General features: G+C 46.6%; 1 protein-coding gene across 1 annotated transcript in view; it reads right to left on the reverse strand.

Moving 5' to 3' along the window:
* Positions 1-3119: 3119 nt before the first annotated feature.
* Positions 3120-12730, reverse strand: part of NCS1 (neuronal calcium sensor 1) — a 124216-nt gene continuing 114605 nt past the window's right edge. Inside the window, exons 5-9 of the mRNA XM_054997807.1 lie at positions 12232-12310; positions 8580-8668; positions 7179-7256; positions 4578-4696; positions 3120-3692 (exon numbers count right to left, since the gene is read on the reverse strand). Of these exons, the coding sequence (XP_054853782.1) occupies positions 4598-4696; positions 7179-7256; positions 8580-8668; positions 12232-12310 (345 nt within the window). The 3' untranslated portion in view covers positions 3120-3692; positions 4578-4597. The remainder of the gene's footprint in view (positions 3693-4577; positions 4697-7178; positions 7257-8579; positions 8669-12231; positions 12311-12730) is intronic.

Raw genomic sequence — 12730 nt, forward strand, 5'->3', positions numbered from 1 at the left:
GAGGACCCATGAAGTGTACTTCAGAATAAAGGTAGGTCCCCACCATCCGGAAATCTACTGGGAATTTGGTGGGGGGGTGGGGAGATTTCCAGTGGTGACCAGACGGTGATCTTGGGTGCAGAAAGTAAGAATTCCGAACAGCCGGAATACAACACATACTCTTTGATTGTTCTACATATACTAAGTATAAAAAGCACAACCAAACCATCATGAAACAAGTCGAAGCCCCAAAGAACGCAGTGGCCTTTGCACCTGTATCTCTTTGCTCTGGACGGTCCTTCCAAAGTGATGGTTGAACTCTCCAAGGCCAACCTGTCTCCATGTGTGACTATTCCCTTTACCTACTTTAGTTCTTGTTCCATGCTCTTGGTTTCTCCATCGAAAGATCTGTTGTCTGTTTGCAGCAGTTCCTCAGTTCAATTCCCACTGCAGATGAAGCTCTCTAGGAAATGTTATGCTAAAAATCAGGGCCAACTCCTACAATTACTTTCCCTGAGGAGTTCTTAAAGTTCTTAAAGCTGTACTGACCATGTAAGCCATGTTGCTTGTAACCAGGGCTTTTTTTCAGCGGGAACGCGGTGGAATGGAGTTCAGGAACCTCTTGAAAATGGTCACATGGCTGGTGGCCCCGCCCCCTGATCTCCAGACAGAGGGGAGTTGACTAAACTCCCCTCTGTCTGGAGATCAGGGGACAGGGCCACCAGCCATGTGACCATTTTCTCCGAGGGCAACCCACTGAGTTCCACCACCTCTTTTCCCAGAAAAAAAGCTCTGCTTGTAACCCATGATGCTGCAGTCTCACACTGTACCTGTGGAATTCTGCATGAGGCGAAGCATCCAGTATCCTGAGAACTTCTCCTGTGCAAGCACTCCTGTGCTCCGCATAGGGCCAAATCAGCCCCAAACAAAGCACAGGGACACTCCTGTGGCCAGCGCGACAACATCACTTCTGCATGTTCCCTGGATGCCTGCCACTGGCAGGCAACCTCCACGGGGCTTGCTGCCTCCTGCCCATCACTAGGCGATTGCCAGGTGAGGGGGGAAATCTATGGGAACCCTACTTCTTGCATTTGCTATGAGCACAGTGTCTATGTGCAGAAGAGGTGTACGTCAGCAGGCGCTGGCCCTGCGATTGAGAGTACGACTTCTCAAACATTCCTGATCATGGGAAAGGACTGTACACAAGTATACTTCCTACAAGCGCAATCATCATGCTTAAAGGCTGGCAATTGCACATTGGGAGGGGGCAGGGCCAGCAGGCTTGTGCCCACACCCCCTTTACATGCACCAATTCAACATGTATCTGGGTCATGGGCAGAGGACACATGGGAGATAGAGAGCAGAATCCCCCTGAGATGGTGCAAAGGCCTCTGGGATATTTTTACGTTTGGTTCAGACATAGTGGAAACTGAGATGGTAGAATGGACTGTAGCAACTTCTGACTTGCATAGGAAGCAGGGCTTTGTTTTAGCTGGAACGCGGTGGAATGGAGTTCCGTAACCTCTTGAAAACGGCCACATGGCTGGAGGCCCCACCCCCTGATCTCCAGACAGAGGGGAGTTGAGATTGCCCTCCGTGCCGCCGAACGGCACGGAGGGCGATCTAAACTCCCCTCTGTCTGGAGATCAGGGGGCGGGGCCACCAGCCATGTGACCATTTTCACCGAGGGTGATTTAAACTTTAAAAACTCCCTCCTTGTTCCAGCTGACCCAAAGTGACGTCATTGGCCCTGGGAGCATGTGTACACTTTGTGCACGCACATGTGGTACCAGGGGCACTACCTCCCGCCAAGAGTACCCCCTGTGCTAGCAATCCACTGAGTTCCACCACCTCTTTCCCCAGAAAAAAAAGCCCTCATAGGAAGAATTACAATTTGAATGGTCCCCTGTCCACCTCAGGGCTGTGCTTACCTCATTGTCCTGCATGTGTGAACCAATATTTAGTTTGCTCATCTCCCCCCCGCCACCAGTCCCCGTCATGGGGGTGAGTTAACCAAAAGAACACGATTGGCCGTGAGGCATCACTCCCAGCTCCTATGGTCACAGTCTCAGTGCTAAGGCTACCAGCAAAATTTTACTATTACCAACATGCAGAGAGATTTATCTGAGGTGAAGCCACTCCTCTCAAAGATGAAAAATTGTGAGGGAAGTCAAAATTATTCAAATAGTGACATTTCTTGGGCGGGAAGAAAAAATTCACGCATCTCCAGTATTCCAGAATGGTCCGGGAATCCCTTTCAAGGAATTCTGAAGGAAGCCAAGACAGCAAGAACATTTTTCAGATTCTGACACAGTTCTAATGTTCTGGGCCAGGGAGGAGGCAGCCTTGCTCGATTAGCATGTTCCGCAGTAAGTTATAGGCTCGAAAAGTCCACAAAGAGATAAACAACACCTCCATTTTTTTTTCTGTTTGGTTCTTGTTTCTTTCAGAAAGAAGAATTGTTTTGAAAGCTCCAACAATATTGGCCGCGTTAACACTTTGCTTTTTTTTTCATGCAAAGAAAACTCTGGGTATTGTATTGTATTGTTTTGTCATTCGTCTTTACAACAGAGGCAAGATGGCAAAATTAACGCAGGAGGGCAAAATAAATGCAAAAATACACACACACAGGAAAAAGAAGAGAGCAGCTGAGAATTCTCTGAGGCACAGTGTGGGGTGGGAGTAGCAGGCTTGCAGGGCCCCACAGAACAGACTTTTGCATGGGGCCTGTATTGGGCCAGGTCGCGGGGAGGGGGGAACAAGACAGATGAAGAAACGAAGAGCTGGAGACACAGGAGGCAGAAGGGGCCACATTCACCCCCTTCGATCACAGCCGAGCAGCACAGCACACAACGGTAAGTAGGGGGAGGGAACTTTTTTGGCTTTGTGTCTACTGCAGGCAACAATACGCAAGCAGCAGAGATCCGTGTAAACCTTACAGCCTTTTTGTTTTTTTCTCAAGACACAAGACTCAAAATACAGCAGCAACATTTAAACGGTAAATAAATAGGTACCAGTTCAGAGATCATTTCCTTTTCTTAAAAAAAAAAAAAAGTGCCTCGCTTTTTCCTCTACGCACAAAAGAAAATTTAAAAAGAGACAGCATACAATACTGTGTCACAAAAAATTATATGTATATATATATATATATATGTATTTCCTAGCAATGCAGTTTGCTGCAAACCCAGATGAGACGCAACATTGATTTCAAATGGATTTTTATCCTACTGCCCCGCCATGCCACCCTCTTTTTGGACGCAAAAGCCAGCGTCAATTCAGTGACCCACCCTGCCAGTTCCTATCCAAGCCAGCAGCAGCCGCAAACACCGATGCATTTCGGGTTCCTACATCTCCAATCTGCATTCTCCCCTCATGAAAAATGTAAAATATCGCTTGTTCTTAGTTCATTCAAAACAAACAAACAAAAACATAGTTATTATGTGTGTGAGAGGATTCTCCACACGATGATATTCGCGGCCCTGAGGGAATGATGCAGCTGTTTCTTCTCCCCTCCCCCCTTTCCTTTTTCATAATTAAATGCAGAAATTGGCAAATGGAGACACAGTTGATTTCGAGCGCAAAGTGGTTGGGTGGACGCCACGCTTCAAGCGCATCCCTTGTTCGCATTCATACAAAGGAGGGCTGGCACAGTCAGGCGAGCGTCATTTTGGAGGTGGTCTGATGGCACTGGAAGAGGGTCCCCTCAGGCATGTCTGGAAAAGAAGGAATGCCGAGAGAGGTAGAAAGTTTAAAAAGTCACCCAGTGAACAGGCAGATCCTTTCTCAACACTTCCTCTCCCCAAGGAACTGTAGTCTGTGAGGAAGGGGCTAGGCATCTTTAACAAAGATCTGGATCAGGCCCCTGCATACCTGGGAACTAAGTTCCCAGTGCCAAACTCACAAGCAGTGAATGATGTGGAGACGCAGGGCTCATTTCGAGGAGGAACGCACAGGAACACTGTTCTGGCAGTTCCCCAAAGAGGTCACATGTCAGGAGGCCCCGCCCACCTGACTTGGCCATTTTGGGCCCATTTCGTCCTGGAGGCCAAAACGGCCTGGATTGGGCTTCTGGCAGGTGGTGGATCACTGTTCCACTCATCAGTGGCCCAATCCTGACCATTTTGGGCTTCTTTTCGGCCATTTTCAGCCCCCTTTTGCCATTTTGGGCCCAATTTCGGCCCTGAATGGCCAGGATTGGGTCCAAAACAGCCAGGATAGGTGAAGTCAGGGGGTGTGGCATATGCAAATCAGTTATGCCAATGACACACTTCCAGTGACGGCAAGGGGCGTGGCATATGCTAATGAGTTATGCTAATGAGTTCCTCCAGCTCTTTTTCTACAAAATGACCCCTGCGGAGACGGGACATGGACACCTGGCGTGCAGACTACTCAATGCTTTTCCTGCCTCCGCATCGAAACAGTCCCAGTCACGGAACTCTCTGGGTGACACCGGGACAGTAGTTCTCAATCTGCCTCGCTTACCTCATACGGTTGTTGTAAGACAGAGCAGGGAGGGGAAACCAGGTATGCCTCCCAGAGCTCCTTAGAAGAAGGGACAGACCCCTTCTCATTGTAAGCAGTGGAAGTTGCCAACTTACCCAAGCACAGTGCCGTGAAACTATACGAGTCCGTCATAGAGGGACAGAGCCTGTACAATCGAGGGGTCAGCCTTGGAACCCTCCTGGAACTCCTGAAGAGTTAACTTCCCATCAGCGTTCTAGAACGGAGAAGCGAGAAGGTGTCAACAAGGATCCCAACATGCAGGACGGCTGCCCATCTCACAACTTCTTCTAGTTCTGTCTTTACCTCTGTGTGATACGTGGGACATTCCCAAAAGCTATCCACTGCTGGCGTTTCCTGTGTCCCTGGTCATCTAAGCTTGAAGAAGAGCTTAGTGTAACTCCGAAGCTTGCTCCCTAAATGGTGAGGCCCAGAATCTAAAGTAAGAGACCACCCCACTCTTCTGGAGTCGTTTCTTGTGCTTCCGGACATGGGAACGGAAATCAACAATTGGTACAAGGGACCTAGGGAAACTGGTGGATTGAAATTGCAGAGTAGAGGGAGAGAGTTTGGGGGAACATCTTGCCAGTTGTATAATGCCTTGCGCAGCTTCTGTTTCCTTCCTGTCTGCAGGCTTAAAGGCCTGGGCATGGCTAGAGGGACAAGCCTCAGGGCAAAAGGCTTGGCCCTTGGCTCTCAGCCCATGGTTCAAAGCCTACGGCCATCGCATGATTTACACCTCCTCATGCAGTGACCTTGCATTCCTTGTTGCCTTGCTTTGTTTATTTAAATTGTATTTAGTCTGTTTACATTTTGGTTTACTTAAATTATGCTTAGGTGTTCCTGTAAGCTGCCTTTGGGTTCCCATTGGGGAGAATAAGGGAGTAATAAATTACCTAAATAAATAGCCTAAATAATTGAAGATACACAGCATGCCAAGCCCAAAGCTGTCTACCCTGACTGGCAGCCGTTCTTCATCCTTTATAAGTGGAAGTTCAGGTAACTGGCCCAGACCTTCTTGTGCTGACATCACGGTATTTTTAAAAAATTCAACCCCTCTTCACATTCTGCCTGTTTTCTAGACCCCTTTGTCCTCCTACAAAAACTGCAAAATTTTTGGGAAAGGCTGGTCAGGTATTTAAATGCACAGATCAACAAACTCCCATCCACCCCCTCCAAAAAACAAGTCAGGCACAAACATCTTGGGGCAGATTCCCTCCTGTCTATGGCTGTACTGCTGTGCACGCGGTGAAAATGATTATGCACAGGGAGCAGCCCTTACAGAAGGGATCAACTGCTTGTGGCCTCGGGACAAACCCAGCTCCTCTGCCCTGCTCCCTTGCAACTGAAGAGGGGAAAGAGGATTAGTGGCTTGTATGGCAACAGGGCTTGGCAACAGATCCTTTTTGGCAAGTGGGCCTATACAACCCATGACCTCTCTCGTCAAAAAGTCTTCCTGCTGGCAGCTGGTCAAGTCTTTATAAATTCCCGATGCCCAGAAACTCGGATAAATGCTGGACTGCCCCAGATCCTGGATCTCCTGATCCACTCCCCCACACATAAGTTGTGGTGTATGCAGAAACAGGCCCAAAGGATGAGGTGCAGCTACCCAGCCTGCCTAATTTGGGCTGCCACAGATGTAAGTGGACTGAAGCAATTCAGGGCCAGGGCCCCTATTTGTATGTGTGTTTGGCTGAGACATGTTGGGATTTTAGCAAGAGTCCTACATTCAGTCATGAAATAGTTAAATTGTTATTCTGTTTTGTTTTGTTAGATAGTGAGAGCCAAGCTACAAGTGACTTTTTTCACATGAAGAACACTTGATCGTTTTCGCAAGTTTTTCTGGGAACTGAAGTCCGAGTGTCCTTCCCCAATCTGTTAGAATCGCTGCCTGAAGAGCCAGAGAAAGCTGGCAGCAGCAGCAGCTTTTGCAAATCGTTCAGTCACAAGCCTGCTCTCAGCGATCTTTGGGGGCGGGCAGCTGCAACTTTCTCCCTGGGCGTCTTGCTCCCGGGGAGCTGCTCTGGAGAAAGCCGACATGTCAGTGAAGCAGAGCAGGATGCTCAGGGACAAAGTTGCAGCTGCCCGCCCCCAAAGATCGTTGAGAGCAGGCTTGTGACTGGAGGAACGATTTGCAAAAGCTGCTGCTGCCGCTGGCTTTCTCTGACTCTTCAGGCAGCGATTCTAACAGAGAGGGGAAGGACACTCAGACTTCAGTTCCCAGAAAAACTTGCAAAAACGATCATGTGTTTTTCACGTGAAAAAAGTCACTTGTAGCTTGGCTCTGAGTTAGCACAGGACTACTTAGCTGTCGAGTTCCAGCCATAGAAAGGAGAGTCTTTAGTCTTAATAAAGGGATGTAGGATTGTCTATTGGATGAACCAGTTTATTGGGGGCAATTAACTGGCAACATATACTAAGGTTTTATTTTTTTTTTATTTTGCTCTTTGTTCAGTCACTCCCACTCTCTCAGTCTGCAGTTTAGTCTATCTTGTTAACCATCAAGATGTAGATAGTTAGCTATTTTTTATTTTCTCACCAATGTACCCTCTCCCGATATGGCAAAAGTATTTTCTAGATCTAAACCCACAGAAGTCCATTTATTTCTACTGCGCTAATATTAAATTCTGCAACATTTAAACCCCCAACAAGACAGCCCAAGGCTGCACCGAGGCTAGAAGACATCTGGCACAACATACTTTGTCCATCATGGCAAAAATCCGGTCCACTCTCTTCTCTGGTGTATTTTCTTCCTCGGGAAGCTCCACAGTATTGCCCTGTTGAAAGCAAGAGAGGAAACCTTTCACTTTCCAACATGCTACTCCCCAGGCCTGGAACATGCGCCCCGTCCTTCTCTGTCAAGCTCCTTCCTGATCTTCACCATTCCCATCCCCACGCCCCATACATCAGTCTCCCACCTCTCTCCAACCCCATTTTGTCCACATAAATGTGAGTTCTCTGGAGCAGAAGTCACAGCATTCCCACCTCCTTTACAGCTCCAAGCTCTTTGCTGGTTCTAAACAGATATGGGACAGGAGTTGCAGGAGCAGGGCTCATTTTGAGGGGGAATGCGCAGGAACGCAGTTCTGGCAGTTCCCCAAAGAGGTCACATGACAGGTGGCCCCGCCCACCTGACTCTCAGCCATTTTGGGCCCGTTTTGGCCTGGATTGGGGCTGAAATGACCTGAATTGGGCTTCTGACGGGTGCTGGATCACTCTCCCACTCAACAGCGGCCCAATCCTGACCATTTTGGGCCCCTTTTCAGCCATTTTCAGCCCCTTTTTGCCATTTTAGGCCCAATTTCAGCCCTGAATGGCCAGGATTGGGTCCAAAACAGCCAGGAGAGATGATGTCAGGGGGTGTGGCATATGCACATCAGTTATGCTAATGACACACTTCCAGTGCTGGCAAGGGGTGTGGCATACGCTAATGAGTTATGCTAATGAGTTCCTCCAGCTCTTTTTCTACGAAATGACCCCTGTGCAGGAGTAATCATAGAGTTAGATGGAGGCGTAGAGGCCATCTTGTCCAACCCTCTGCTCTGTGTCGAGCATACGTCTGACCACTGGCTGTCCAGCTTCTACTTGAAGACCTCCAACTTGGGAGAAGCTCCCCCGCCCTGATAACTGGTCCCCTTGTCAAACTGTTCTTGCCTTTAGGAAGTTTCTCCTAATGTTCACCAGAAATCTGCCCTCCTGTAACTTAAGCTTCGTACATGTTTCTTTCCAGATGAGCCTCAAAAAACTCAACTTATTATTACTAGTCTGGCAAACGAAACCTTCAAAAGTTTCTAGCCCCTAAGAAGTTTTGTTAGCCCAACTGCTTGAGCATATATAAAAGAATAACCTGTGGACACAGAAGCTGCTTCAAAGAGACAACTTTTCTCACTTACAAAGCTCCTTTGTCTGGTCATCTGGGGTCAATTTTACTCATGCCAGGTGATGAGGGGAATGGTTATTTATAGGCTTGTACCGGGCATTCAAAACTGATGGAGGAGGAGCCTGGAAATCGGCCCCTCCCTCCAGCTGGCCCTTTTCCCAGAAGTGAAAATCATAATTATCGTCCTGAACAGCTACTCCCCGCTTCTTGGCACACTCACCACCATCTGGTAAATAGCATCTACAATATCCAGCATCTCATTCCTCGTGATGTACCCATCGTTGTCCAAGTCATACAGTTTAAAGGCCCCTGAAAGCACAAAGAGAAGGCAAGAAGGCACTATGGCTGGTGGCTGGGGTAGAGGGGCACCACACCGTTAGTAGCAGATCATGAGTGCAGACAAGCCGCCCACAAGGAGATGGTGCAGACATTACAGAACGTCTTCTTGTTTGCTGCAGTGGTCATGTGTGCATTTAATTTTACTTGCAACCAGGGCTTTTTTTCAGGGAAAAGAGGTGGTGGAACTCAGTGGGTTGTCCTCGGAGAAAATGGTCACATGGCTGGTGGCCCCGCCCCCTGATCTCCAGACAGAGTGGAGTTTAGAAGCAATCTCAACTCCCCTCTGTCTGGAGATCAGGGGGCGGGGCCACCAGCCATGTGACCATTTTCAAGAGGTTCCGGAACTCTGTTCCACCGCGTTCCTGCTCAAAAAAAAGCCCTGCTTGCAACCAGGCTAGAGGAAAGCTCTTTCTACAAAGCAGGCGGTAAATTAGATCACTTGGTTGGGCTAAGTAAGGGACTGGCGAGATTGAGAGTTAAACTAGATGCAACCAGGCATCAGATGTTTTTTGAAGCAAAACTGGCAACGCTTTGCAAGAGGCTGGCTCACATATCTGCATAGGGCCTCCAGATCAAGGCTGAGGCTGCAACGCTGTAATAATCCACCCTTTGAGATCAAGTGTCGCATAACAGCTAAGAGACCAAGCGATAAACCGGGACAGCCATGGCTCAGATCTTACACCCTGGAAGGTTGAAATGTTCACACTCTCCTCTCTCTCTCTCACACACACACACACCACTTTTGAATGCTGCCAATGCAACAGTGTGCTCAAAATAATGATCTGTCAGCAATGTTCTTTTGCGGTACTCACAGGACAAGCAGGTCCGTCTCTGCACAAAGGGATAAATGGGAGTAAGTGTCACACGAACAAGGGCAACATTCAAAAATCTGTGGGTGGATATGTCAGTCTTCCAGGATGCTTGGCTGCTGACCGGAAAGTCAGCTTTCTCCAACAAAGGAATTTCAAAGCAAGACTCCAACAGGAAATTGCTGAATTAAAATTCATCAACAAGTTTGTTTGTATTGTTCAGGGGCTCAAACAGTTCTGACGTCCTTCTCAGCCTCTATCAGGGGGAAATTGCTTAACGCAATGATACTCACTCAGTGGCTTGGGAGCCACCTGTGGCTCTCTGACATGCTGCGTGGGGCTCTTCTGAGCACCGTTCCCTGTGGCACCTGCCCCATGTTCCAGAAAAGGGGCAATTTCTTTAGAAACTGGAATAATTTAATCACGACCATGGGCACAAGATAAAACTGTTTTATTTTAAAAACACAACGCAACTTGCCCGAGATGATTATCACAAAGATGTGCAGATGTAGGAACATTATATGTGATGCTGGGTCAACCTATGCAACTGAATGAAGCAGTGGAACAAGGCGTACAACTGTAGATTGCTAGCCCATAAAGCAAAACTTCTGGGAGCAGGGGGGGGAAAGCCTAGATGCTCAGAGGTGCTCTGGTAATTAAGTGGGTTACAGTAATTATAGTTCCAGAGGAGTTAGCCATGTTAGTCTGTAGTTGCAAAATGGTAAAAAGTCCAGTAGCACCTTTAAGACTAACCAACTGTATTAAGGCCTACGTTTTCGAGAACCACAACTCTCCGAAGAGAGCTGTGGTTCTCGAAAACGTAGGCCTTAATACAGTTGGTTAGCACATATTGTTTGTGCACATTTGCGCGGTGCTCTTTGGTTGATGGGAACTGCGAATGTGGCTTTCCGTGATCCCCAGGGAAGGACCATGAGCTTAATGTAAGTAATGCTCTCATTACACAAGATGTGAAATGCTTCTCTTTTTTAAAATATTGCTTTTTTCATAATGTTCCTACTACGTTCTTTAATTGCTTTGTTCTGTTTGCATGATTGGATCAACTTTTCATATATATATATACATGAAAAGTTGATCCAATCATGCATTTATATATATATTTATATATAAAATCGTCTATCAAATTTAGAATATACAATTAATATCAAAATAGACTAACAGTTAATAGAATATAATGAAGAATACAAAATGTTAAAAGTTCCATCTATGCTGAATTCCCTCTAAAAAAAACCAAACCTCTTAAAAATGGTTATCAGATATCTGTAGAGGTATATATGTAGAAGTATTATAGTTCTTTGTTTTCCTTTTTTCTAGTAGAAGTAAGGGAGGAGTAAAACTATGGTGCTCAGTTATGTAATATATTTTGATCTTATCTTTCAAGCTGCTCAAATTTGTTACTATATTATCATATATCTTTTACTATTCTATAAATTTTATATATTCTTTTCAATGTAGCCTAATGTATTATGTACAAGCTTCTATGCGCTTTCAATTGTTATTGTTATCTCTTTTAAAATCAAAACTCATACAAATATTTTTTTCCCAAAAAGGATGTGAAATGTGAGCCAGACTCCCAACCCTCTCTTCCATCCCACACCACATTTGACAGCAAAAAATGGTGGCGAGGTTTGTCCCACTGCTGGTTCCACGTGTCTGCCTACCGACAGTCCTCCCTTGCCTCCATTTTTGATGCCAAAAGTGGTGTGAGATGGAAAAGAGGGGAGCCTGAAACTCTTCTGGTTGCCACACCATGCTCCACTGCCAGTTCCCACTCCCACACTATAATGGTCAGTCCAGGTCAGACATAAAGTGCAACTTGTGTTGGGGAAACCACTTCCTTGCTTTTTCACTTCTCCTGTAATGAGACCCTGTGTTATTACCAGTTGCCGTTGCTTCGAATGATCCCTGTGCTAGCCTGCAATATTTCCCCCCCATTTTGCACAATAATGTCACAGACCAGCCAGTTTGGTGTAGTGGTTAAGAGCACGGGACTCTAATCTGGAGAGCCGGGTTTGATTCCCCACTCCTCCACTTGAAGCCAGCTGGGTGACCTTGGGCGAGTCACAGTTCTCTTGAGCTCTCTTAGCTCCACCCACCTCACAGGGTGATTGTTGTGGAGTAATAATAACACTTTGTAAACCGCTCTGAGTGGGCATTAAGTTGTCCTGAAGGGCGGTATATAAATTGAATGTTATTATTAATGTTATTATTATTTCAACCCAATGTTCACATCCCCCCCCACCCCCACCCCCGGCCTTTGTGCATAAATTTCTTACTGACTGCAGATCCTTCTTACTGCATCTCATGAAGTGGGATCCACAACAGAAAATCTTCCGCTTACAATAAGGCTCCAGTCTTTCCAAAGAGTAAGCCCCACTGACCTGGGCCATTTCCACACGGCTCCCCGCTGCTCGTAACAACCCGGAAGATCGCGAAAAAAACACGGAAGATCGCGTTTTCTTGTGCGAGATAACGCGATCTTTCGCGGGTTTTTTGTGATCTTCCGGGTTGTTACGAGCAGCGGGGAGCTGTGTGGAAACGGCCCTGGTGCCACAGGACTCTTGTTGCTGAAACAGACCAACCTGGCTACCCTAATGGATCATGCTTGCCAAAGGAAGTTAAGGTTCAAAGGATCATTTGGCCTTGAGATTGACAGGAAGGAATGAAGGTCACAGTTCCAGTTTTCAAGTTCCAAATCGTACTTACACCGCAGTTTTTCATCCAGAGTTCCTCGAGAAGTGACAGACAGGGCCTGGATAAATTCAGAAAACTCAATCCTTCCATCCTGAGAAGAAAAACAGAATCAGTGAACCGAGGGCTGGGCCAGTCAAACAAACTGCTCAGCTGTCGGTCACATATTTTTAAATCATTTGAATTTGTTAGAATAGCCAAAAAGATAACTTTAATCATCAACAGGTTTGATACTTAGGTTAATTTTTTTTAAAGCAAAGTCATTATCTAGTGGTGTGAAACTGTGATGTGAGTTTTTCTTTTTAAATGTAATAAATTATTATACATTTAACAACGTCAAGGAAGCTTTCTATGACTGTGACTGTTGTTACAGGTTATCAATTGACTGACAATATTGACCCATCAGTTTACTGGCGTACCGATCCTAAGTGAAACTTCTAGAGTCTTAAATATGACAGTTAAACATCTCTGAAGAACAGCCCCGCCCCCGATGCCAAGGCAGGAGCCCTGTATT

This window comes from Eublepharis macularius, chromosome 14 (genome assembly GCF_028583425.1).
Source record: "Eublepharis macularius isolate TG4126 chromosome 14, MPM_Emac_v1.0, whole genome shotgun sequence".
Lineage (NCBI taxonomy): Eukaryota > Metazoa > Chordata > Lepidosauria > Squamata > Eublepharidae > Eublepharis > Eublepharis macularius.